We start from the raw sequence: 26,613 nt of genomic DNA on the forward strand, positions 1-26,613 counted from the left end.
TTTTCTGTTTCTGTTGTTTTGTGTTTGTTGTGGGGGGGGGGTTACTGAGGATTGAAGCCAGGGTGCGGTGCTTTATCGCTGAGCCACATCCCTAGCCCTTTTTATTTTTTATTTCGAGATAAGGTCATACTAAGTTTTAGAGGCTGGCCTCAAACTTGTGACCCTTCTACCTTAGTCCTCCAAGTCACTAGGATTACAGGTGTGTGCCACGATGCCCAACCTTCCTATTGTGTTTTTGTTTTTGTTCTTTTGGGTACCAGGGATTGAACCCAGGGGCACTTAACCATTGAGCCACATCTCCTGTCCTTTTTTCTATTTTATTTAGAAAAAGGGTCTTACCGAATTGCTCAGGGCCTTACTAAGTTGCTGAGGCTGGTTTTGAACTCATGGTCCTCCTGCCTCAGCCCTCCTGCCTCAGCCTCCCAAACTGCTGGGATTATAGCCTCTCCATTGGTTTTTGATTTAAGACATTGATGGAGCTTTATTTTATTCATATGCAGTGCTGAGAATCTAACCCAGTACCTCATACACGCTAGGCAAGCGCTCGACCACTGAGCCACAACCCCAGCCCTCACTATTGGTTTTTAATCTCAGATTTCTTTCAAATCCATCACCATCTTTTATCTGAACGTGCTTCAGGATTTTCTTTCAGAAGGATACAGTCCTTCCACAGCTGAACCCTGCGGTCATCCAGGTGTCCACTTGTTGAAAATAAGCAGTCCCTGCCCAGTCACAAGGCTGGGGATGGAAAACAGGGAATATATGGGGTCGAAGGGGCAGAGGAGGAGGAGCCAGAGCATTAGCACCCTTGGGAAGGGGCTCACGCCCACACTGCCACCCAAAATGGGCTCATCAGTGCTCCGGTCTCACGGGGGAACACAGGGACCGTCCAGCTATGGCTGGTCTCCCAAGGCTGCTTCCTGAGCACAAAACCAGATGATGAGTCCTGCTCAGATCCATGGGCCTGGCTGTCAGGACAGCCCTGTGCAGAGGCCAGACAGATAAATAAATGATAGTTAGCACATTGAAAGGACATCCTGTCCAGCACGGGGCAGTTGATAATGGCCTCTTTTGATGGTGTAATTCAATCCAGGTAAAATTAGCCTTCCTGCCCCCTCCCTTAGCTTGGTGGCCATTCCTCACCATGGCAAGAGGGACAGCTGCAGTTGGGTGCAGCCCTGCGGAGGGCACCCTGCTTGCTGCCAGATAGCTCTTGATGGTGGTGGCAGCAGGGCCCAGATACTACCATCTACCCTCTGGGAGCAGGAGGTTTTCTGCCTGGAGACCCTTCCCTCGTCCTCCTGGGGAGGGGGAGGTGAAGATGCTCAGTTACAGATATTTTTCAACATGTGGGGAAGATGGATATAGAAGCAGGTAGAGGTCAGAGATCAGTGTCACCCAGACCTAAGCTTCAGCTCCTGGCTGCAGACTATGAGCCCTAAGCCACAGCTGAGGCAGGGCCAGCAGGCTGGGGTATAATGTCCTGGTTCCCAAGTCCCAACAAGGGACCATAAGTTCACTCTTAACCTGCTGAGTCCAGGAGGGAGCAAGGATTGGTGGGCCAGCAATTCCCCTGGGCTCCTTGGCCTCTCGCTGGAGCAGTTGGTGGAGTCCTGGGGACCCCACGAAGCTGCATCTCAGAATGGTGGTCACAGATACTACCAGGGCACTCCAGCAACTGCTCAGAAAGGTGGGAGCCAAGGACCCCCATTCTGTTCCCTGTTCCCCTGCTATTCCCAAGGACAAGGACTGGGGAGATGACGGTACTTAGAGTGGGAGACCGCTGCACTTGGCAAGACTGGCATGCCTTCTCAGGCAGGAGAGAGCACTGTCACAGCCGCACTCCCTCCACCGCTCAGAGAAGACGTGTCACCAGCTCACACTTCTGCTTTCCTCCTCCCTTGGCAGCAGCAGACTGTCTGCAGCCTGTTTGTCTACAGAAGACTCGGGCTGCCTCACCCTGTGGGAAACCTGAAGACGTGCCCCCCATTTTTATGTACCGGGTGCCTGCTCAAGCTGGTACGAAGTAGGGTGCCCCCTCACACACTGACACAGGCCCAGCCTGTGCCCAGATGTGGAAATGCCAGCCTCGCCCATTCCCTGCCCTAATAAATGCTAAAATCTGGAAGCAGGGCTGAACCCAGCCAACCTCCCCACCACCAGCTTTGGTCCATTGGCACCAACTTTCCAGATGCCTAGGAGAGGGATCTCTCCTCCTCCAAGCAGAAGCACCAGCACCAAGAGGTGAAGATGAGCAGAGGCGTTTCCCAGAGCTTCAGGGACAGCGCTCCTCCCATTCCCGTGGCCAGGCTGGCTACACCAGAGCTGCTGCCTTCAACAACATTATTATCACCAGCATCTCAGTCACTGAGAACCCCCTGTTATCAGGAACCATGAGCTAGTTTAGAAGAGACAGCAAACACAGCAAATGGGAGCCTTCTTATAAGGAAACTCACTTATTTAAAATCAACATGACCAGGCAGGTGTGGTGGTCCATGCCTATAATCCCAATGACCTGGGAGGCCGAGGCAGGAGGTTCTAAATTTGAGGCCAGACTCAGCCACTTAGCAAGGCCCTGACTCAGAAAGGGCTGGGGATGTGGCTCCGTATTAAGTGCCCCTGGTTTAATCCCCAATACAAAAAAAAAAAAAAGAGACATTAATATATAAAAATGTGTGTGTGTATATTTCCAATGTACGTTTGTCAGAAACGGAATAATTCAGTGAGGGTGAGTGTGCTGTCTTATCCAGTGAGTGTGCACCGGAAGCTCATGGGAAGGATGACATGAATGTGCTGTTCACTGGCGTCACTTTTGCCATAAGAATCTCACCACTCTCAGTGTGACCCTCATCTTTAAAGAAGGGATTTCGTCACCTGGCCCTGACCCCTGGACCCAGCTACAGCTCAGCAGATCCCTCCCACCACTAGGGACCCAGCTCTGCTGTGTTTGTCTCAGGCAGCTGTCAGATCGAGGCCGCACCTGGAAGGGGTTCTCTAGGGTGGTTTTTATTCTGAAGTTGGCCCTGCTTGATTAGGGACAGACCCACCACCTCAGCCCCAGATGGTGGGCTTTTCAGTGCATCATTGAATTTCAGAAAGAGAACTCCTGAGGAAGACCCTTGAGGGGAGGGATTGGGCATGAAGTCCCCTTCCCAAGTCCCAGAAAGCCAAGACTGGCGAGCTCAGTCTATATGGAACGCATGTGAGAGCTGGCCCCATGGTGGTCCCCACCCCCCAGTGTCCACACTCCCCACCAAGACCCTCCCCACCACCAGACTGCCCTGTGTGACTAGTAGAAATCAGCAGAAGCAACGGATGTCACTTCACAGATCAGGCTGTGATAGGCTGTGGCTCTGCTCTAAGGGTGCTCAAGTGTTCCATCTCCCTACCTCCCTCTTTCCCCACCTTCCTCCCTCTCTCCTTTCTCCCTCCCCATCTCCCTCCCCCATCCCCACCTCTCCTTCCCCCCTCTGTCCCTCCCTCTCCCTTCCTCTACCCCCCTCCTTCTCCTTCTCCCTCTCCCTCTCTCTCTCTCTCTCTCTCTAGTGTGAGTGTGAGTGTGTGTGTGTGTATGCGCACCGGCACACACCACTGGCTTTGGGGGCGCCAGCTCTCATGTTGAGGAACCTGTGTAGCCAGGAGCTAGATCCTGCCATTAGATGAGGGGCTCGGAGGCCACTGTCCCTGCCCAGTCACGCCCAAGATGGCTGCAACCCCACCCACCATCTTGAAGGCAGGCAGACCTTGAGCTGGCTCCTGAGAGGCCAAATGCTTACAACCTCTGGAAAGCCAATGCCAAGGGGTGGTGGCCTTGGACACCCTCGTCTTCTACCTTCACTCCCCCTCTGCCCTCTATCCTCTCACACCTTGTCACCTGCGTTGTTGCCCTTTTGTTCTACCTTAGACTACTGGAAAGCGAGGCCAGCCTGAGCTGGCTGCAGCAGCAGGACCCTCCCCAGGCGGTGGCCTTGGACCTGAGCCTGAGCTACATCTACAAGGTGAGTCAGGCCTCACCCTGCCTGGCCGGAGCTCAGCAGTCTGGCTCTGGAGCGTCCTTGTACCCCGTGCGCTGGCTCAGCACTGCGGCAGGTGCCCTGCAGCTGCTGGCACCCGTGCGGAGACTGCCCTCCCTGGGCCTGCGCTGCCCCAGGGCCCCAGACCTCATCCAGGCCTCGAGGCTCATTCTCTCCCGCTCCTCTCAGCACGGCCAGAGGGGCTCATGGCGCGAGTCCCTCCTGACCATCTGTCAGGGAACCAGACGCCACAGGCCCTTCTTCCCACATCATGTGGCCCCTCCGACCCCTTTCCTTCCAGTTCCTGACGCTGTGTGCCCTAGCCCAGCCGGGGGCCTACACAGACGCACACCTCCTGGGCCTCATAGAGCTGCTCTGTCGCGCCAGCCTGGACGTGGGGCTCCGCCTGATGCCCAAGAGCGACCTCCAGCAGCTCCTGCTTCTGCTCCTGGAGAACATCCGCGAATGGCCGGGGAAGGTACCCCAGCGCTGCATCTGACCCCTAGGGCTCTGTCACTGGGAACCAAGGGTGGCCCCAGAGCACCCTGGATGGGGATGCGTCCCCAGAGCACCCTGGATGGGGATGCGTCCCCAGAGCACCCTGGATGGGGACGTCCTGGCCTCCACCTTGCCCTCGCCCCCAGGTAGGCTGGGTGGCAGGTCAGAATGGAAAGTAGCCCACCAGGTGTCCCCTGTCCCCACAGCTCCAGCCTCTGTGCTGTGCCCTCAGCTGGGTGTCCGACCACCACCACAACCTGCTGGCTCTTGTGCAGTTCTTCCTGGACGTGACCCCCCGGGGCAGGTAGGTGCTTCTCCCCCTAGTGCTCACTCCTGGAGTCCTGCGGGCGCCCCATCTTCCCCGCAGCTCCAGGAAGCCTCCTGCCCAGTTCCTGAACCCAGCCCCTGCCCCAGGAAGAGAACGGAAAGTGCAACTCACTAATGAGTTCTTCACAACTGGAAGGAAGAAAGAGCCTTTTTTTCTTTTTCCTTTTTAAAACTATTTCTTAGTTGTAGTTGGACACAATACCTTTATTTTATTTATTTATTCTTATGTGCTGCTGAGGATCAAACCCAGGGCCTCACACTGCTAGGTGAGCGCTCTACCGCTGAGCCACAGCCCCAGCCCCCTGATTTTCTTAACATGTTTTTCTTTATTTTATTTGATATCAAACCCAGGATTGCATAACCTCTGAGCCACATCCTAACCTGTTTCTTTTCTCGCTAAGTTGCTCAGGTCCTCTCTAAGTTGCTGAGGCTGTGAAGCCAGATTTAAAATTAGGTAGTCAGTGTAGTTAGGTAAATTGGGTCTAATACCGAGTGAAATCTAAAATGGAGGCCATGGTGAGAATGAATTCCCAGAAAAGTTGAGCAACTCTTGAAATGTTAATGAAGTCCAGGAAACAGCCCCCAACAGATTTGAAGATAGCCCATCCCAAAGAAAGGTTAATGAACAGCAAACTTGAAGATGCTGAAGTGTTAATGAACAGCAAACTTGAAGTGCCCAGATTACTTCTTTGGCCCACCTATGTCCCACCCCTCGGCCTCCCACCTACATTCCATCACCGAAAACTATAAAAAGGGGAAACAACCGCACTTCCACGGATTCCACCTCTTGGGTCCCCTTCTTCTTCCAGGAAAAGTCTTTTCTGCTGTCCTTTAATAAACTTCTATTTTCCACTCTAAATGGAAGCAAGGACTCATCAGTGGTCAACAGCGGTAACAGCTGGCTTTGAACTCTCACTCCTCCTGCCTCAGGCTCCCAAGTCTCTGGGATCACAGACATGTGTCACTGCACCCAGCTCAATATGGTCTTATTAGCAAAATGCGGCCTTGTATACTTAGCTTCTGCCCTCTTTTCACTGGGGCTTCCTCCCCAAACTTTGGTGACAGTTTCCTTCTCTTCATTCAGACCTCAGCTGGTCACCCCATCCTGCTGCCTCCCTAACTCTTAGTTCGTCTTTCTGTTTTATTTTCTGTTCAGCATTCATCTTTGCCATCAGTTATCTTAATAGAACGGAGGAAAGGTACTTCGCAAATTCTTTTTTTCTTCCTCTGGAGGTACTGGACGGGACCCTGGAACTCTGCCACCGAGCTAGCTACAGCTCCGGCCTTTGCTTTTCCCATCTTCCAGGCTTGCTGCTGGCACCCTATTTTATAAACTGTTTTCAGATGATAAATGAAGTGAACAGAGGAACTAAGCCCAGGAGATACGGCCCACTAGCTGGGGCTGGGGATATGGCTTAGTTGATAGAGAGCTAGCCTCACATGGACAGGCCCTGGGTTCAGTCCCCAGAACTGCAAAAGAGAGAGAGAGAGAGAGAGAGAGAGAGAGAGAGAGAAGGAAAAGACCCATTGGCTGGACTTGGCCTTGTCTGGCCCTGTCTCTCCACCTTCCTTCTCTGCTTTGGGCCACAGTCACAGGGAGTGCCCTGCCCTGCCCTTACCAGACCGCTCCCCATCGCCTCTCCAGGCCTACTCATGCTCAGAGTTGCCCCTGTCCACTCCAGCCTTCTGCAGGCACCTCCAGGGTCGCCTGCCATGGGGCTGCTCCCCTGCAGCCCTCCCAAGGGTGGCTCTCGCGAGCAGGCTTGGAGTTAGCTGCCTCCTCGTACCTCAGGGCCCAGCCAGGCGTATGCTGTGTTCACAGACCCCCCATCGGGGTCCTGCTGGGCTCAACTTCAGACTCCTCGCTCTGAAGCTGGCTGAAGGAGAGGAGGCCTCTCCACAGTCTTGAGAGGGGAGTTTCGTTCTGTATTTGGAATCCTCTGAAAACTGCCAAGGCCCTCTAGGGGCCTCAGTGGGCATGGTCTCTGCTCAGCCCAGATCCTGGGATTTCTGTTTGATCTGAGGAGACGGAGACCAACCTGCCTGCTTCCAGCCTCCCCACCTCCTCCCCTCCCCACAGCTCACTTGTGCTGTCGCCCAGGTTGGAGCTCCCACCCCCATCATCCCCTTTACCCCCAAATCCTGTGCTTTCTGCCTTTTGAATCATAAATCCTACGTCCTTACTCATGGTTGCCTCGCCACTTCGACTCTGTGATGTCTGGTACCTTGTCTGGGTCACTAAATCAGCTACTTCCTTCCTGCCCTTTCCTGCCTTCACTTCCCTGTCTTCATCTGGGAGGGAGCAGAGGCTTCCTGTCCCTTCCTCCTCCCACAATCTACCTGCAGAGACCTGTTGATACTTGTGATTATCAACTCTCTGCCTCACCTCACTCCCTCTGGCCTGCATGACCAAGTCCAGGTGCCTGAGACTGGTCTCCAAGGCCCATGTGGTCCCACCCAGTTTCCCATTTGCTTTGACAGGACCACATTGTTAATGGTTGGTTTTCTTGTGTGTGTATGCATGTGTGTGTGTGTGTGTTTTGAACTTCCTTCTTTTTCAGAGCTGCATAGTATTCCCTAGTGTATGCGAAACTAAGGTAAAATAGAAGAGATAATAAGTTGGTAGAAAGGAGACATGAAGGAAGTACAAGGGAAAAAAATTCCGCAGTACTGGGGATTCAACGCAGGGGTGCTCTACTACTGAGCCACATCCCATCCTTTTTATTTTGAGACACAATCTTACTAAGTGGCTGAGACTAGCCTCAAACTTGTGATTCTGTTGCCTCCGCCTTCAGAGTAGCTGAGATTACAGGTGTGTGCTTAAGTGGATTAAGTGCCCCTGGGTTCAATTCCTGGTACCAAGGGGGGGAAAAAGTTGTGCCTACTTTCCAGGCCTGTCACTCCAAGAATCCTGGAAAGGCTGTGAGTCTACCTGTGTACTGCTGATTAATGCCCCTGTAAGTAGATTGAATAAAGAGAAATATGGTATTTTAAGAAACCTGTAATTTAGGGGACTTTCCAGCCCTATCTACCAATCAGGTAATGAAGGCCATGAGGCCTCAGGACCTGGAGACTGACCACACCACCATAAACTGTCTTGACGTCACCAGACTGACATCAGTCTGCCCACCTTCCAGACCTCCCCTCTCCACGTCTCCTTTAAGGAGAGGTGGCGGCGTGATGCCACCTGAGCTTCAGAATACATTGTTCCTGTGTGAAGGGGGCTCAGGACCCACTCTGCCTCCCTCGGGGAGGGCTCTTGGGTATAACGTGGACTCGGGGCATTCCTACCCAATCTTGGTCCTGCTCGCAGGGCATCCTAGCTGAGGAGAAACTTCCAAGCCCCCCAGTCTCATGGCTCCCCCTGCTTCTCCTCACCCCCTGGTTTCTGTTCCTCCTGTCTGGTGTTCTTGGCCAGAACTCGCCCCCTTCCGTAGACTCAGGACCGTAACCGCCAGGTCTGCCCCTTCAAGGCCTGCAATAAATGGACCTTGGGGAGCCGATAAAGAGCAGAGCTGGGAGCCCACAGGCATCTCAAGGTGGCCTGCGTAGGGCGGGGCGATAGCTCAGGGGTGGAGGACTTGCCTAGCAGGTCCCCAGCACCAGAGACAAGACAGAGGGTTGTCACATTGCCCTTGAATCTGCAGTCCTCCTTTTCTCCCCAAAGAGAAAAGGTCCCCACTTTCTGGGTGACCCTCTGTCTGGCCTCCAGCCTAGACACCACGGGTCCTGTCTCAGATCCCCCTTGTCTGCAGAAGCTCCTCGGAACCATCTTCTCCCAAGACAAAACCAGCCCTCCCATGACTGTCCTTGTGCACGAGTTTGGGGCAGACATCTTCACAAGATAACCTCCTTGACGGGAAACTGCAGTCCTGTCCTGTACACATTTAACATCTGGCCTCCAGGGAAAGCTGGGCCGGCTGGTACTACTGCCCAGGTACCACCACAGTGCCTGTGGCCCCCGTTCTCCCTCACGCTGAGCATTCTCAGTGTTAGTCACCCACGGTGGTCACAGAACACGGTCTGTGGTTCTGGTTGTGCTGATGGTAGTGAAATGGATTTTCTCTTCTTGTTTATAGGTGGCATTTTTCAATAAACCACGATTTTTTTTTTCCTCAAATTTTTTTTTCTTTCAATGCTGGTGCATGCTAAAGCACACCTTCTAGGACAGATCTGTCTTTTCAGAAAAATGGCATGAATGAATTACAGAGGTGACTGGGCGTTTTATGCAATTGAATGCTTGCCATGAATAGGAAGGCCTTTCCCTCCCTGAGACCACAAAAAAGCCCTATTTTTTTCTTTCAGTACCTACTGACAGGAGTTTGTTCCTGTCTTACTCCCAGGTGGAGTCAGTTTTTCGTCATTGTGAGACAAGGACGTAATTTGAGTTTTTTCTTCCACTCCCGAAGTAGACACAATACAGTGTGTGTGTGTGTGTGTGTGTGTGTGTGCGCGCGCGCGCGCGCGCGCAAGTGTGTGTTAATAATCTGCAGTTTCCCAAGATATTCAAAATTTCCTTTGTCGTATCCCAGATTTATGAGTTTCTAGCCACATTAATCTGTGACCTGGAGAACCAGTGTCTTGAAGGGTCTCTTTGTAGCTCCTGGTCCCTTAAAGGCCAGGGAATGAAGGCAGGAAGGGGTGATCTTCACCTTCAGACAGACAGGTCAGTAGGGTAATGCCCTGGGCCACGGTCTTCACTAGAAAAGAGGGTTCCTCATCTGGATGAAGTTGTTTATGTAGAAATGTTATTTCTTTTCCAATAGATAAAGCATTCAAGTGCTATAAAATTCAGAAGGTACCAAGGAGTAGCTAGATGCTGAAAACGAGCCCCCCACTGGGCCACCGTGTTGCTGTGCCTGTGCCCTGCGTGTGTGGCTACTTCCTGTGAATTCTTTCCTCTCCAAGGTGTCTTGGCAGTCCTTCCAGACTGGGCCTGGCTGTCTTGCCAGCCATCCAGGGAGCTCAGCCCCCACTCTGCCTGTGGGCCAGTGTGGGCGGAGCTTGTTGGCTTCCTTGTTCTGCCCTGGTTGGTGGCTGCCCCACTGGGCTCAGTGCCCAGACTGACCCCAGGAAGAAGGGCGGCTTGTTGTGTGAGGGGCTGTCACACTCAGTCCGCTCCATTCGCTCCATTCGTTAAGCACAAAGCAGGAACTCCCACTGACATTAGTGCATTTGTGCGACACCCCCAGCCCCCGTCCTGTTGATCAAGACTTCATGCAGATTTAGGGAAACGTTGAACTTAACCGTGAAAAATGAAAGTAAACAGGAGAGCAAGCCATCTGAAATGGGGCCAAGGAAGAGGCTCCTGGAGGGAACTCTGCTCCAAGAAGGTGGCCCCCGGGGTGGCTCTGAGGAGCTGCGAGAAAGAGCAGAGTGCCACTCGAGCTTCCATCCGAGCCTCCAGCGTGTTCCCATGCCCAGAGCAGACCCCTGCAGCCACACGCAAGAGCCCTCAGGAGGAAGGGGAAGCCCGGCTGAAAGCTGATGTTCCTGGACTTCAGGGACAGGACCCGCCTCCCTCACCATCTGTGACTGCTGATTAGCCTGCTGCTTCGACATGGCCTTCAAAAAGAGGGGAAGAGAGAACCAGCTTCCACAGACTGCCTAGTCAGGTGGAAGGGAGGATGGAAGCTTCCTAAAACAAGTCACAAAACTGGGTCTCACTAAGCTGCAATCCTCCTGTCTCAGCCTCCCAAATCTCTGGGATGATTACAGAGTACACCAAGGCTCTAGTAAGGAGAGCGATATTTCTTCTAGAATCAAATAGTGGCCCAAGGGCACTGAAGCCTCAGATCTTGGAGTTGCTATCTGAAGGCCTCCGGCTGTGGAGAATGAGGCTCAGACAACCCCCCCACCCCCGTAGGAGGACACCCCACCATTGTGCTGGGAGATGTGCAGATGGGGCCTCCAGGCCCCAGAGGACCTCTGCAGGTGGGAGGGCTTCTGGGAGATGGGGGCAGAATGCTTGATGTGTCCCTCACAACCCAGGGATGCTGTGTGTACACTTACTTAGAAAAGGACACTGGTTTCTAGGAGTCCTACGAATAAATCTTACTAGACAGCCTCGTTTGTTTTTTACAGGTTAGCTAGAACCACAGTCTGGAAGGACAGTGGAGTGCGCCTGTCTGGGTGTCCTCGGGTGTTTAATGAGGCTATAATCCAATCCCGGGGAACATTATCGGAAATATTGCCTGAAAGTTGGTAGAATTAGGTGAATTATCAGAGTCCACCTGCTGGGCAGGCCCTGTGGCCACCCTGAGGCCCACCTTCACTGATGGGTCAGCCAGGGCAGAACCAGGGTCTTGGATTAGGCTGTCTGTGAACCTGACACTGGTCAGGTTCACAGACAGCAGGACTATAACGGACAGTGAAGGGGAGGTCCCAGAGGTCTCAGCCAACCATGATGATGGGCCGAGTCAGGAGGAGAGCCCTGGACAGTTAGGAACAGGATCTGGGGGATGGGGTTGGACAGCAAGAGGTGTGAAAAAAGGGCTCGAGCTATCCACTGCTTCGCCTCAGAGGGCTGCCAAGAAAACGAGCTCCAGCCTCCGGCGGAGCGGCTCAGTTAAGCGGGACACCAACCTCAGGGCCATCGGAGGATACAGAGGAAAAAGGCCAGAAGAGGGAAAGACGGGCTCTTGCGCCTGGAAGGGGGTGGCCTCAGAGCACAGCAAGGGCTGTTGTAGATGTGGAAGCCCAGCCTGGCAGTCCCAGGGCTCGGAACCCAGAAGCTCAGGGGAGAAGCCCACAAGGACAGATCTTTGTAAATAAAACGTGAGAACAGTTTTCTTCGTGGAGTCCAAAAATGGACGGGGCTCTCGGCAGATGGGAGAGGTCCTTTGCTGAGACGAGCACTTGGTGGGGGTGCGGCAAAGGGGGTGAAGTGGACAGCTCTGCAGGCAGGACCGGGGTCCTCAGGGGTGCCCGAGCCTGAGTTTCTGTGTCTTTACCACAATACCGAGGAGGGGGTTGGGTGCCCTTGACCACCGGTATCCTTTGTCTACTTATAATATGCACGAAGGAAAGTTCCCACAGGTAGATACTCAGTGTACTGGCAAAGGCCACCTGTGTGCTGCCACTCAGCCACAGGACAAAATATCCCCCCCTCTCCAGAAGCCCCCTTGGCTCTCCTGGGCACCCTTGCACAGGAAGCCACTTTCCTGTGCTCTTGCAGTAGGCAGACTCGTTGGGCCTGTTCCTAAACTCTCCTCCCTGTGGAGCTAGGCAGCGCGGGGTCTTGTGTCTGGTGACCTCGGCTCAGGTGGCATTTGGGACGGCCCTGGGTTCCTGTGAGTGGTTCTGTAGATAGATGATGGATCGATCCCCTGCCTGGGTTGGTGGCCGACTCTATCCCTTGTGTCCTGCTGTCTGTACTATGACAGTGCCCACTCAAGTGGGTGACTGAACTCAGTGGTGGCCCTGGACTTGTAGATGTGCAGTGGATGGGAGCACAGACCACTGGGGAGGTCAAGGTCACACCAACCTGTGTGCCCAAGCCCTGGTCCTTCCTGCCAGGGCAGCACAAGCTGACATGCAAGATAGAAGATTCCAAATGAGTGACAAGGAATGGTGGCATGGCAGTGTCTACGAGGGACGAGAAGCAGCGAGGACAGCGTAGAAATGCAAGTCTAGCAGTCACCCTGAGGCCAGGCCTTGGGCAGCATGTCTGCCGCTGCTTCCTGAACTGCCCTAGAGATGCACAGAAAAGGCGCCCTCGCTTTTGGCTGCACCCCTCTGGTCTCTTAGGGCAGTTCAGTCTTGGCAGGGCCTGGCTCCCCTGGGAGAGGTGACTTTGGGGCAGGGACACCAGGGGCTGTACCCACCCTTCTTTACCTGACATTCCAGTCAGTGTCACACGGGTCAATGCCTTTGCCTTCCTGGGTGCTCCTGCAGGGAGCCCAGCCCAGTGTCCCTTGTGGGAAGTGCAGGGACAGCACTAGACTGGACAGAGTGCCTGCATCATCTCTGCTCTGAGCTTAGAAAAGCCGGTTCCAAGTTTCCTCGCACCTTAGGCTCCTCTGAATGCTAGTCCAGTGTCCTGGTCTTTGGGAAGCCCTGAGGACAGAGGGTGGAGGCCTGGCCTGAGCCTGCAGGCGGGAGCTCTTTTGCCTTGTATGACAGTGCTAGGAGGGTGCCAGGGGCTGATGCCGCCTTTGCCCTCCTGGTGTGAGTTCTGGGGAGCCTTGCCAGGTGGGGTGGGGCAGTTTCTGGGGGAGGAAGGTCCCTCAGCCAGCCCTCTGTTTGCCCCTGCTCTGGTGGGCTGGTGGTGAGCCCCTTCTTTCCCTCCTCTGAGTGAGAACTGAGGGTGTGGGACGGTGTGGAGAAGCTGGGCGGGTGGTCAGGAGGACAGGCGGTGGGCAGGTGCTGGCGGGGGCAGCTGGCGCGCTCTGGTGCAGCTCCTTGGCACCCACTCACCCCCTTGGTGCAGTTTCTGGATCGCAGTCCTGGCCTGACCCACCCGGCCGCCTCTTCCCTTCTGGCACCACCCCCAACACTGCTGTGCTGCCTTCCAGCTCGCCTCCCCCCAAAGGCCCCTCCCTGCCCGCAGCGGGTGACGGATCTCCACTCAGGCCTGGGCTGGGGATTAATGAAGCCCAGATGCAGGACTCCTGGCAGAGCGGCAGCAGCAGCACGGAAGGGCCATTTACCTCCCACCGTGCTCCCAGCCCAGCTGCTGCCAGCTCCCGGGAACAGCTGGAAGGCAGGTTCTGGCTGATGGAGGAGGCCTCGGGTGGGGGGGCCCTGCAGGGAGTGGAGCTGGGGGCTCTGTGGGGCACACCATGGCTCAGCCCAGGCGGGTCAGGCCCCAAACTGATCACTGTCAGGTCGTCATGGTTGTCAGATGCAGTGCAGGTGTCACTGGGGACAGGCATGCTACAAACTGTCCCCCTTCACTTGTCTGAGGTCCAGGTTTAACAGGCAGCCTGTATTTTGATTTGCTGACTCTGGGAGCCTGGCTCCCCTCCCAGGTGCATGTCTTTTCTACTTCAGGGTTTTATTGAAGCACAGCATACATGGAACAGAGCACAGACCATGAGGCGTCGTGACTGTGGGTGTTCACACGTCACACGCCTGACACCAGCACCCTGCTCAAGAAAGGCCCAGGACCCAAACCTGCCCAGCTGCTGGAATTTGCCCATCTAGGGCTTGACCTGAACCAATTCGTACACTTCTGTTCTTAGGTGTTGGGCTGTGAAGGTGGCCCGTGTTGCTGGAGGTCGTCACAGTTCGTTCATAACCGTGACTCCTAGAGATTTACCCAGGGTGCTTCTGCAGCTGGGAACATTCCAGTACCTCAGTTTTGGTACTAGGTACCTAGGAGCAGGATCACTGGGGGAGCAGACGAGTATCTCTGATAAATCTCCAGATGGCTTTCCTAGTGGTGCCTGCACCCCACCAGCACCCCACCAGCCAGGGCCTCCTGTCTCCACATAGCCCCCTGCCATGGAGCAGAACTGCCCGCTGCTTTCTCTCTCTCCTAACCCAGAGCCTCTGCTTTGTTAATCTCCCTGGCTTTCCTGACTGTTTCCTAAAAAGTCAACACCGTCCCCTTGACTTTCAGACCCCACGTTAGGGTCACTGGTCCCAAGCTGCCCAGCCTCAAGGGAGCTTTGAGGACACTGATTCTGCCTCTGTCCCCACCACCAGGGACAGCTCTGGAGTCTTCAGTGCTGGTCAGAGAATGGCCAGGTTTATTCCTGGCTCGCAAAGTCCTTCTTTAGGGAACCACTGCCTCCATGTACCTCCCACGCCTCACTATAGCCCACGTTTGTCCTTGGTTTCTTCATAATGTCATTCTGCAGTGTGGCTGAGGACACTGGTAGGGTCCCTCCAACAGCGTTGTTACCTGAGGGTATTTGTCCCCTAAGAAATCAGTACTAGTTCGCGCACTTTTCTGTCACGTTTCATCTTTTAGACCTTTCATTTGATGGTGGTGGCTTTCCTCAGGAACTGGGGACCATGGTAGGACCGTCGCCCAGCATGCATGAGGCCTTGGGTTTGATCCACAGCATCAAAAAAATCCATTTCAATAGCTAACAGTTGCAGCCCCTGGGGACACATGGAGGGACGTTGAAGGTCATAGCCTCGTGGTAGGATGGACTGGTGACAAGGCACAAAGCATCATGGCCTTGGGAGTTCGTGTGGGAGAAGGGCTCACCCCAAACCCCTGTCTGGGGGCCCTCAGCCCTGCGTCACCTCACCCCTTTTCAACCCATCACCACTCTGGCCCATCCTCTGCTCTCCACGTCCCTCCGCTCTTCTTCCCTGGAGCTCAGGGACCCATGGAAATCAGAGGCCCAAATGTCATCGTGTGAAGGCCTGATGGGGTGGGGATGGGGTGTCCACTCCTCAGGAGGGGCCGCTGTTGGCTCCATCCTGGTGGAAGGCTCCTCACTGCTGTGGCTGACTGCAGCCCAGGGACTGTTCTGCTCACAGTTGGCTCGCAGACCAAATGCTCCAGGGCTGGTGGCCCCAGGCACCATTGGCTCTGGGCCTTCAGGGCTCTGCCTCACGCTCCTGTCTCTGCTGGCCTCCCTCTGGCTGCTTATTTAGGCTGTCCCACCAGGACACACGATGGCACTGGCAGTTGCAGGTCACCTCTTGCCACTTTAGCTGCTCTCTGGGAAGCACAGGCTCCGCTGACACTCCAAGGATGGGGCACTCCTAAGGCCACCCTGGGAACCAGGGTGGGAACCGGAACAGATCAGGGGTTCCAAAGGAAAGGTCCCTGGACACTGTGAAAAAACCCACAGACTTGCCAGACACCATGGCGCATGCCTGTCATCCCAGCAGCTCCGGAGGCTGAGGCAGGAGGATCGCAAGTTCAAAGACAGCCTCAGCAATTTAGCGACTCAGAAGAAAAACAGTCCCCTCTCCATGGCTGTCCTGCCCTTTACATGGGTGCCCCAACTTCCAGGCCACCCCCTTTTAGATTGCCATCTTCCTCAGGTTCTCCGATTCTCTTCTCTCAGGCAGCTTCGAAGCCAGCTCAGCCTTGTGGTCATCGCCCGGATGCTCGGCCAAGAGGAACTCCCTCTCTGGCAAGAGAAGATGCAGGTGAGTCTGTGTTAGTCAGCTTTCCGCTGCAGTGACCAAAATGCACTGTGCGAACAACTTAGAGGAGGAGGCGTTTATTTTGGCCCATGGTTTCAGAGGGTTCAGTTGGTGTTCGGCCAGTTCCATTACTTTGGCCCTGAGGTGAGACACAACATCATGGTGGAAGGGCAGGTGGAGGAAAGCTGTCAACTCATGGCGCTGAGAACAAAGAGAGAAAGGGAAAGGGACCAGGGTTAAGATACCCCTTTCCAGGGCACACGCCCAGTGACCTACTTCCTCCAGTTAGCCCCACCAGTAATACCACCAGATAGGAATCTTTCCAGGGATGAACCCACTGTTGAGATCAGAACCCTTATTATTTAATCACTTCCCAAAAAAAGCCCCGCCTCAGAGCATGCTGCACTGGGGACCAAGCCTTCAGCACAAAAGATCTGGGGGAACATTCCAGGCACCGGCCATAACTCGAGTGTGCCTAGCCAGGACAGGAAGGCCTGGGGTGGCCGACCCTCTCCAAGGCCTGCCCACTCCTGAGTCCTGGCTGGTGCCCCAGCCTCTGCCCTAAGAGCTGAGCTGGGTTAGAATGTCTTACCCAAGTTCTTTCAGTCAGCGATTGCTGGGGGCTGGGTGTGCAGCTGAGCGTAGAGCACTTGCCCAGCCTGCGCAAGGCCTTGGGCTCACCCGGCTCTGCGAGGATGCTGCCCCATAGACCTAAGTCCCAGCTACTCGGGCCGAGCTCAGGAGTTTGAGGCCAGCCTGGGCAATGTGGCAAGATTCTGTCATCTCTTAGGGAAAAAAAAATTCTTGTTTGCCTGCCTACCATATGCTGGGTGCAAGGATTAAGCTGGGTGGAGTGTATTTTTTTTTTTTTTTAATTTATCTTTGGTACCAGAGATTGAACTCGGGCACTTGACCACTGAGCCAAACCCCCAGCCCTATTTTGTATTTTCTTTAGAGACAGGGTCTCACTGAGTTGCTTAGCTCCTCGATTTTGCTGAAGCTGGCTTTGAACTTGTGATCCTCCTGTCTCAGCCTCCCAAGCTGCTGGGATTACAGGCATGTGCCACTGCACCTGGCTCTGTATCACATTTTTTGTTTTTAAGAGAGAGAGAGAGAGAGAGAGAGAGAGAGAGAATGAATGAATTTCTTTAGTTTTCGGCAGACACAACATCTTTGTTTGTATGTGGTGCTGAGGATCGAACCTGGGCCGCACGCATGCCAGGCGAGCTCGCTACCGCTTGAGCCACATCCCCAGCCCTGTATCACATTTTTTAAAAATGTGAAACATACGTAATGTAAAATTTATCACCTCAACTTGTTTTTATCATCTTTACTCTGGTTTGTTTTTTGCTTTTTTCGCCAGGCTAGGGAACGAGCCAGGGCCTCATGCATGCTAGGGAAGTGCTCTACCACTGAGCTACATTCCCCAGCCCTTTTTATTTTATTTTGAGACAAGGACTCATTAAGTTGCTGAGGCTGGCCTTGAACTTGGGACCCTCCTCCCTCAGCTTTCCGAGTTCTGAGATTGCAGACACGCATCCCCACACCACACTTTTAACTCTCTTCTTTGTGTGTGGTAGGAATTAAACCCGGGAGTACTTTACCATTGAGCTACATTCCAAGCCCTTTCTATTTTTTTATTTTGAGTCAAGATCTTGCTAAATTACTAAGGGTCTTAGTAAATTGTCCAAGCTATCCTCAAACTTGTGATCCTCCTGCCTCAGCCTCTCAAGTCCTTGAGATTGCAGGCCTGTACCACTGCACCCAGCTTAACTTTTTTTGAACCCAGGGGCACTTAACCACTGAGCCACATCCCCAGCCCTTTTTATTTTTTATTTGGAGACAGGGTCTCACTAAGTTGCTTAGGGCCTTGCTGAGGCTGGCTTCAAACTCAATCCTCCTGCCCCCGCCTCCTGAGCCACTGGGATTATAGGGTGCGCAACCATACCCAGCTTGTATTGGGCAGAGATTTATGGGGAGATAAGGGGAGCTACAGGGAAGGGAGGCAAATGACAAGTACCTAACCTGGAGCCCTGCCTCCCCCAGAGAAAGCTGGCCCTGGAGAGCTCTGCATTTGCTAAGGGCCCAGGTCTCCAGGCCTGTCGGAGACAGAGCCAGGTGCAGCCTGACTGTGCTTCCAGCTCCAGGGCCTCTCCACACACTGGGGCCCACCTGCCTGTACCCGGCCATGTGCTCCTCTGCTCTGTAGACACTCGCTGAGCAGCCCCGTCCCAGGCTCTGCCCCAGGCACCAGGTGCCAACAGGCTCTGGGGAGACAGCACCCAGACGACCTCAGAAGACAGGGTGAGCAAGCCGGCTGCGGCTGTGGTGACTAACTCTGCCCGAGGACAGTGAGGCGGCTTCTGAGGAGGTGCCTGAGCCAGGTCTTGGAGGATGAGTCTGTGCGTGTACCACAGAGGAGAGGGAGCGGGGATCCAGGGCAGCTCCAGGGAAAAGGGAAGGCCAGCAGGGGCCTGCCTGTGACCTGCCTGATGCACTTCCTGTCTCTCCACTGCAAGCCCTGGCACTCCGTAGCCTTCTTCCAGGTCTCTGGGCTGCCAAGTGCCCCACTTTCCAGTCTGGCCTGTCAGATCTTCCTGAAACATGCCTTCACAGGGCCACCTTCTCCCCATGACTGCCCACATCAACCCCACGTGGCCCTTGCACACCTACTCCACAGCCTGCCCAGTGGTGCCTGTTCTCAGCCCTCTCCACAGGCCAGGCCAGCCTAGCCGTCTCCTGCACACAGACTTGTGCAGCTATCACACCCCACCCCAAATAAAGGCCACCACCAGAGTGGCAGCCCTCAATCTATGCTGAGTGCGTGCGTGCTCAGTGCCTGCTGCGTGTAGCAGCCTGGACCACAAGGACTGTTACTCTCAGATGGAGCAAGGCGGCAGGGAGCCTCCTGAAGGTCATAGAAGGCAGCAGTGGGGTTGGGGTTTGAGTTCCAGCTCCCGCCCCAGATCTCAGAAGCCTGGACTGTGCCTGGGACTTCATGCTGAAGATGTCCAGCTGGTCCGGAGCTTTCTTCCTGGGTCACAGAGGGGACTCAAGGGCCTGTCGCCCCTGCCCCTCAGAACGCACTGCTATTTGTGAAGGGGCTGTGGGTTGAGAACAAATTCTGGCTCCTTGTAGCAGAGGCCTGTGCTTAGGGGTGGGCCAAGCCGTTCCCAGAGCACCACTGGGCAGCAGGAGTCCACCGTGTCCAAGCCGCTTGGTTCCTCAAACTGGACTGTCAGGCCCCAGGAGCAAGACAGGTGCTTAGAACTGACCTTTAGGGACAGGACTTCTGTAGGTGCTTGGGATGCCACAAGGTTTGCCTTTGCCAGGAGAATCCCAGGGTCTATGCAGTAATCTCTGTTCCTCTGTTGAATACTGGGAATGTTCCAGAAATAGCAGTGTTTCAGCCTCATGCCCCCGTGTGCTCCAGGCACTGATCTGGGCATGGAAGATAGAGCAGGACAGAGTTTAGTCCCTCCATTACGACACTCACAGTCTGGGGCCTGGCAGACACAGGCACGAAGAAGGCAGGTCATGGGGAGTACCAGATGGTGAGGAGCACTGGGGAGGAAAAGGCAGAGAAGTAGGGAGAGGAGGTGCTGGGAACATGCTCATGTTCAGGGTAAACCAGGGAAGGGACCTTTGCACGTGGACTGAAGGAGGCAGGTGGTCTCTGGGAAGAGCACTCTAGGCAGCAGGGCTGCAAGTGCAAAGGCCCTGGAGCCCGCCAGGGCCTCTTGGGTTGGAGGAAAAACAAGGAGGCCAGTGCTGCTGAAGCAGAGGGCTCAGGGTGGGCCAGCAGGAGTGAGGTCAGTCAGGTAAGCGAAGGCTCCCCCAGCCAGAGACCGTCCACCGTGGGGGTTTTGACTTCTGTGCCACAGTGGAGAGCCACTGGGGGGTTTTGAACAGAGGAGAGAACATGTGATGTGTCAACTCTTTAAAACTTCCTCTGGCTGCCTATAGACCTGGACTCTGTTTGGGGCAGGGGGTCTATTCCTGCAGTCGTCCTGTGTGGCCGTGGCCTGGGGCATGGCAGCATGGGCAGTGGGTTGCCAGATGCGAGGTGCGCTTTCCAAGGACAGGCTGCGGAGTGTGAGAGGAGGGACGGCACCAGGAGGAGACACCTTTCACCCAGCCAGGTCCTGACCTCTATCTCTTCACTCATTTCCCTAAGAAGTGCTCCTAAGCAAGCTGTGTGCCCGACTCAGTGCTGGGCTCTGGGCTGCTGTAGTGAACAAAACTGCCCGAGGGCCAGGTGTGGTGGCCCATGCCTGTGATTCCAGTGGCTCAGGAGGCTGAGGCAGGAGGATCACAAGTTCAAAGCCAGCCTCAGCAATGGCAAGGTACTAGGCAACTCAGTGAGACCTGTCTCTAAATAAATAAAGACTAAAAGGGGCTGGGGATGTTGTTGAGTGGTTAAGCAGGGACCCCTGGGTTCAGTCCCAGTACCAAACACACCCATGGGGAGCTGACATTCTGGAGCAGGGGAACAGATAATAATATGGGTAATAAGCAGCTGATTTACATGGGCTGGGAAGTGGTGATAATGCTATGGAAAGAAGAGGTACAGGGTAAGGGACTTCAGGCAGGTGTGGCCAGCATGAGGCTGCAGGCCAGGTGGGAGCTCAGGTGGGCAGGCCTCCCTGTGAAGGGGGCTGGAGCCAAGGCTGGAAGGAGGGGCAGCTGTGCTGGGTCTGGTCAGAAGCCCCACCACCTGGGGTCTTTCAGACACTTAAGAGTTGGGCAGCCTTCATGTACAAATTAGATCCTCTGCCAGTGTTTAAGCTAAGAGCCACTGTCTGGGATGAGTGTCCTCCTCCTCTTGCCAGGCAATTGACAAGGCCAGTGGAGGCCTGTCTTGGGTGAGCCCTTGCTTCTTGCCCCAGGTGTCTGCCCTAATGGGCTGAGTGTTTGCTGAGATGGCTCCCAGCAGGGGGGGGGGTGGGGGTGGGGAGGGCACTGGTCCACCCCAGCCCCAGTGGGACCCATGGGGTCCCAACCAGCTCGGACCCTGCAGATACGTGTGTTAGCAGGAGAGGCTGGCTGGTGCGGCGTGAGGGGAAACGGAAGGAAATGAGCGGTCAGATCTACAGGGGGCAGCTCGATGCGCCCCCAGCCCAAAGCTGTTTTTATGGAGTGCAAGGAAAATCCAGCAGTGAGCCAGTGAGCGCGCAACCGTGGTATCCTTGCCCCGCCCCGCCCCCCAAGCGGGAGGCTAGCCAGCCAGAAGGCTGCGCTGGGGGCGTGGGCCACAGGGCCCCGCCCCCTGCGCCTGCACAGCTCTGAGCTCCGGGCAGGGCGGGCAGGGCTGCCCTGGAAGCTGTCCCCAAACTAGGAAGCCCAAACCAGGCAGTGCGGCTCTGGTGTTGGTGCAGCCCCGAGGGAGCCTCTCTTCACCAGAACCTTCCTCCTCTTTCCTGCCGCCTCCTCACCCCTCCAAAGGGGTTCAGACAGGGCAGAGAAGCCCTGGCCCTCTTCCAGGAGCCAAGGCCCTCCCTAGTCCTAGACCCCAGCCCAGCTGTTCCTGTGAGCCCTCAGCACCGCAGCCTGCCAGGTGCTGAGCAGGTGTCAGGGAGTGAGTCAGAGGACGGAGCCAGGTGTGCCCGCTGGCCAGGCCCAAGCAAGAAGCTGGGCCAGGGCTCAGCTCTAGCCATGGCCACACTGCACCTGCTAGATCTGAGGAGAGGCGCCTCTGCAGACCACCCGGGCTGTGTTTCTGCACCTGACACCCTGCCCCACCCCAGAGAGGCCAGGCACTGGGCCTGCCGGCCTTTGCCCAGCCACACCACAGGTGCGCTCCAGGGCATCTGGACAGGCCTTGTTGGGCCCTACTGAGGCCCTGAACCCTGAGGTGGGCGTGGCCAAGGAGGGGCTGGCTGCAGACTGAGCATTTAGACAGGTCACATTCTGCCTGAGGGGTTCAGAGCCTGTTTGTTCAGAGGAGATGGGCAGTTTCTTCAAGAACAAAATGGGAGGAGCTGGGCTTGATGGTGCATGCCTGTAATCCCAGCTACTCAAGAGGCGAAAGCAGGAACATCACAAGTTCAAGACCAGCCCAGGCAACTTAGCAAGACCCTGTCTGAAAATAAAAATAAAAAGGGCTGGGAATGTAGCTCAGAGGTAGAATGCTCCCCAGTACTACACACGCACAAAAAAGGACTGGGGCCAGTTGTGGTGGCCCACATCTGTGATCCCAGCAACTCGGGAGGCTGACACAGGAGGATCATGAATTCAAAGCCAGCCTCAGCAACTTAATGAGGGCCTAAGCAACTCAGTGAGACCCTGTCTGAAAATGAAATATAAAGAACTGAGCATGTGACTCAGTGGTTAAGCGCCCCTGGGTTCAATCCCCAGTACCACCAAAAAAGACACATACACACTCTATGTCAATAACATATGTAACGTATGTCCAAAAGGAAGAGGCTGTGCTGGGGTGGAGATGATGAACCAGGTGGAGGAGATGATGACGATGGTGGTCATCACTCACAGTGACGGGACAGGCAGGGCTCATGTTCTCTCCATGTGTGTGGGAAATGCCACAGTGACAAGTTCAATGAAAAGAAAGGGACAGCACCCTCTCTGCCTAGTGGGCTGGCACAAAAGGAGCAGCTCAGCTGGGCAGGGTTCTGCCCAGTGGCAGAGGACCGAGCTCCGGCTCTTGGTTCTCCAGGGCAGTGAGTGAAGCCCTTCTCAGGGGGCCTTCCTAGTTCATCTGATTAAGGAAGGGCTTGCCCTGTGCAAGATACGTTTGTGTGTGTGTGTGTGAGTGTGTGTGTGTGGTAGAGTCACTCAGGGTCTGAGAGGCCACACAGCTTATCTGTGAGATGTGGTCTCGGGTCCTCTAACCCACTGCTGCCAGCTGAGTTGTCCCCACACAGTTGCTTGGCTGCTGCTACCCTCAGTATGTGACAGCCTCCTTGTCTTCCCCAGCTGTCCTTGCTCAGTCAACTCCTAAGCCTCATGAGGCCATCATCCCTGGGGCAGTACCTGGGCTCTGAGCCCTTGCCACCCTGCCAGGAGCAACAGCCAAAGGCCAGTGCTGCACTGGACCATAAGGTGAGCACCCTGCACTGTCTGCTTCTGCCAGGGCTGTCTTGTCTGCTTTGCGCCACCTGTGGGGTCTACAGCTGCCCATCCTCCTAGAGCCCCAGGCTACGCCAGAGCAGAGACCAGCGGGCTTCCTCTTGTGTTGAGGGGAGGCGCTCCTCAGCTCCCAAGCCTGTAATTAGAGCCCTTGCCCACACGGCACACATAGGTACAGGGCGTGGGCGCAGGCGTGCAGGCCAGAGGGCCGCTGTGTGTCTGCTGCACCCGCTGGAGCCTGGCTTCCTTAGCCCTAGGGCTCTGGGTTAGCTTTAGAGGACAGGAATGGGGGATGGGGAGATGCTGGGGTGGGTGGGGTGGGCGATGGGAGCACATTTAGGAGGAGGAGGGGGTGTCGTTATGGGAGGGGCATCATCGTTTTCCTTTTTGCAGGGCAGGGCTGGGGCCAGCCTCCCTGCTCATTTTCAGTGATTGTTACCGAGGCTGCGAGGCTGTGTCCTTGACCTCCCCACAGTTCTTCCCAATTAACTTTCCAGACATCACCCAGCTTTCCTAAAAGTTTGGCTTTTAGGTTTGGAAGCCAAGGGCAACAAGGTACCCCAGGGCCTGGAGGTTGCAGGGCGAGGAGACTGAGGTGAATGTCAGAGCAGAGACAGTGGTGGGTAGGCTTCTGAGGGAGCGCTGCAGGCCCAGCTCCCTGTCCCTGGGTACTGGGGGTGATGAATGGAGATAGGGATCTTCTAATTCAGCAAGGCAGTAATTCCAAAACCCTGCTCAGAGGTGGATGTTGAGGATCCACGAGTCCAGCCTTTGGGCACTGCTCTGCAAATCAGATAAACAAATTAATTACTTAATGAACACAAATGAACCATTAAGAGAGTCCCAGTGCACTCCCCTTCCAGGACACGCAGGGAAGGTGATCTTTCCGTTGTGCCTAATATGAGTGCATTTACGAGGCTGCAGCCTCCCTGGAGAGTGTGAACCGCCAGCATGCCCCTTCTCCTCTGCCAAGTACTGCCAGGACACAGGAGCTGGTTGCAGAGGCTGGTTATGGGGCCTATAGAAAGGGGGCAGGACCAGTCTCTGGGGTGGCCTGAGCAGGACCCCAGAACCTGGGAGGCCTAGGCTGGGGGGGAGTGATGAGAGAGAAAAGAAGAAGCTGGTCTGGCCTGGCTCTTGGGGGTCAGCCCCACAACCTCATGCCACAGAGGCAGGGCCCTGCCAGGCCCAGCTTTCCATTTGGTTCCCCTTGTTTCTGAATCTGCCTGGTGGCACAGCTGTCCCATAGCCTGGGGGTGGGGGGGGGAGGGGATGAGCCGGCTGAGGCATCCTCTGTGTTAACGGGTGCTGCCATGCAGGTAGAGGAACTTGTGAGAAGTGTCCCTGCGTCCCCTGGTTGACTGCCATATTGGGGATGGCTGGTTTGGCCTAGAAGCTCAGAGGGGCTGCACATCTTGGCAGAATAGCCCAGAAGCAGAGTGTGCTGGAGAGCGGGGCAGCAGAAGGGGCAGGCAAGGTCACTACAGCACTTAGGACCCCGGACGCAACCCAGGACCACTGCAGGCTCTCAGGGTGAGGGAGAGGAGGGCAAGGGCGACACAGGTGGGGCTCCAGGTGAAGAAGAGTGTGAAGTGGGCCGAGCTGTGTCCCCTGCCTAAGTGCTGTTCTGACTGGGAGGGGCGAGGTGGGGCGATGACTGGGCAGGCTCCCACCCCAGCTGGCTGACTCCTCATTAGGCCCCAGTGTGTTTCATCTTCAAAGCAAAGATGGGGCTACTCACCAGCCAAAGAGAGCCGCTGGCGTCATCCGCCCTGTTTTACGGGAGTGGTGGTCTGGGTGGGGGCTCAGCCTTTTATCCCCAGAGCTCAAAGTCTTTGTCTTCTGGCCCCTTGAGTGCACTGGGGAAACTGAGGCCAGAGTCGGGTCATCCTGAGGTGACCTCTGGTGCAGGAAGTGGCTGCTTTTCCAGGCCCTTGGGGCTACCATGCTGGGCTGCCCGCCCATCCCCCCAGCCCAGCTCCTACTCTGTCTGGGAGATTTCCTGCCCTGCTCTACGGGTCATAGCCCTCCCCCAGCCCTGCAAATAAACACTTCTGCCCAGCTCTTCCCACCTCCTCTCTCTCAGGCACTGGCCCGGCCTCTTCCCTCCTTCTGGGAGGAGGCCCAGGGCACGATGTGGCTTCACCTAGCATTGTCCCTGTGTGCATGAGCTGTCTGGTTGGACCAGGGCACAGCCACATCTCTGTACAGTGCATTCCAGTTTGCCACTAGATGGTCAGACGGAAGGATGGACAAGCAAATGGATTGTGTTATCAATCGTCTCTCCCTTCCTGGACTTTCTTCCACTCTGTTCTAGTCATCTGCTCTCCTGCCCGCATTCTGGAAAGCGCCCTCTGCACACCTTCCAACCAGTGGCAGGCTCAGGTCTCTTAATGTCTTTGGGTCCCTAAGGCCTGATGGAGCTCTGGGCTTCAGAAGTGACACCTTTGTAATGAGAGAACCAGCTGCAGGGCAATGTTGGTAATTAGAAAGCTAGACACCAAGTACTTGAACAAAATGGCTCTTACAGCTGCTCCTCTGCATGGGGGCCAGGAGGAAGGGGAGCGCAAGGGGAGGTGGGCGGCCTGGGTTCCTGAATTCTTTGTCCTAGCTAGGTCAAAGTAACTTAGCAAATCACAACAGAGCTTGTAAAGGAGAAGAAATTGCTTCCATGGAATATCCTGCTTAAGGAATTGATTAGCAGGGCATGGTGGCACAGGCCTGTAATCCCAGCAGCTCAGGAGGCTGAGGCAGGAGGATCACAAATTCAAAACCAGCTTCAGCAATTAGCAAGGCCCTAAGCAAAAAAATAAAAAGGGCTGGGAATGTGGCTTGGTAGTTAAGTGCCCCTGGGTTCAATCCCTGGTACCAAAATATAAAAATAAAAGTAAAAAAAAAAAAATTTTAAAGGCAGGGTGTGCTGGGGATGCAGGGTGTGCTGGGGATGTAGTTCAGTGGTAGAGCACCCCTGGGTTCAGTTCCCAAAACCAAAAAAAAGAGGAAGAGGACAGAAGAAAAGGCTAACTAGAATGCTTTCATCTGGCATTTTTAAGTGTGCCCGCCTGCCCTGACACGTGCCCACCTGTATCCCAGCTGCTTGGGAGCCTGAGGCAGGGGGATCACTTGAGTTGAAGGCCAGCCTGGGCAACATAGTGAGACCAATCCCAAAAATAAATAAAATGAAGTCCGGAGCCCTCTGGCAGTTGTCAGTGGCCCTATGCTTTCTTGGTTGGAGCTGGGCTCACTCAAAGGAGAATAAACATCTGGGCAGAAGATGCTCGCAGTCGGGCACAGCCTGGCAAGAGTTAAGTGCCCTGACTGGCAGAACAGGAGAGAAAGGACCTTTGCAGAGTGGAGACTGTTGTGCTCTGGGGCTGGTCCCCCACTGTTTCCCTTTGGCCCACAATTCAATTCTGCAAAAGACAGGTGTCCTCCTGGGCCCTCTGAGAGACTAGCCTGTTAGCCCCAGGCAGACAAACATTGCCTAACCCAACTCCATCACCACTGTCTCCTCAGGGCACCCAGCTCAGCCTTCCAACCCAGAACCAGGGTTTCCTGGTTGGCTTGCTTTTAACTGATGGTGTGAGCTGAATGTGGCCAGAGTTGGTCTGTTTGTGTTCTGTCCAGTCCC

At 55.1% G+C, this 26,613-nt stretch overlaps 1 protein-coding gene across 11 annotated transcripts in view; it reads left to right on the plus strand.

The window, feature by feature from the left end:
• Fam178b (family with sequence similarity 178 member B) overlaps positions 1-26,613 on the plus strand; it is an 81,651-nt gene that overhangs the window by 41,059 nt on the left and 13,979 nt on the right. For 9 of the 11 annotated variants that reach the window (XM_048810314.1, XM_048810316.1, XM_048810313.1 and 6 more), the window contains 5 exons: positions 3,905-3,998; positions 4,315-4,491; positions 4,718-4,815; positions 15,815-15,899; positions 22,830-22,955. In XM_048810314.1, the coding sequence (XP_048666271.1) occupies positions 3,905-3,998; positions 4,315-4,491; positions 4,718-4,815; positions 15,815-15,899; positions 22,830-22,955 (580 nt within the window). Of the gene's footprint in view, positions 1-3,904; positions 3,999-4,314; positions 4,492-4,717; positions 4,816-15,814; positions 15,900-21,226; positions 21,691-22,829; positions 22,956-26,613 lie in introns of those variants that run through there. The other 2 variants (XM_048810315.1, XM_048810323.1) reach the window with 2 other exon arrangements.

Source organism: Marmota marmota, unplaced genomic scaffold (assembly GCF_001458135.2).
Source record: "Marmota marmota marmota unplaced genomic scaffold, marMar, whole genome shotgun sequence".
NCBI classification, from domain to species: domain Eukaryota; kingdom Metazoa; phylum Chordata; class Mammalia; order Rodentia; family Sciuridae; genus Marmota; species Marmota marmota.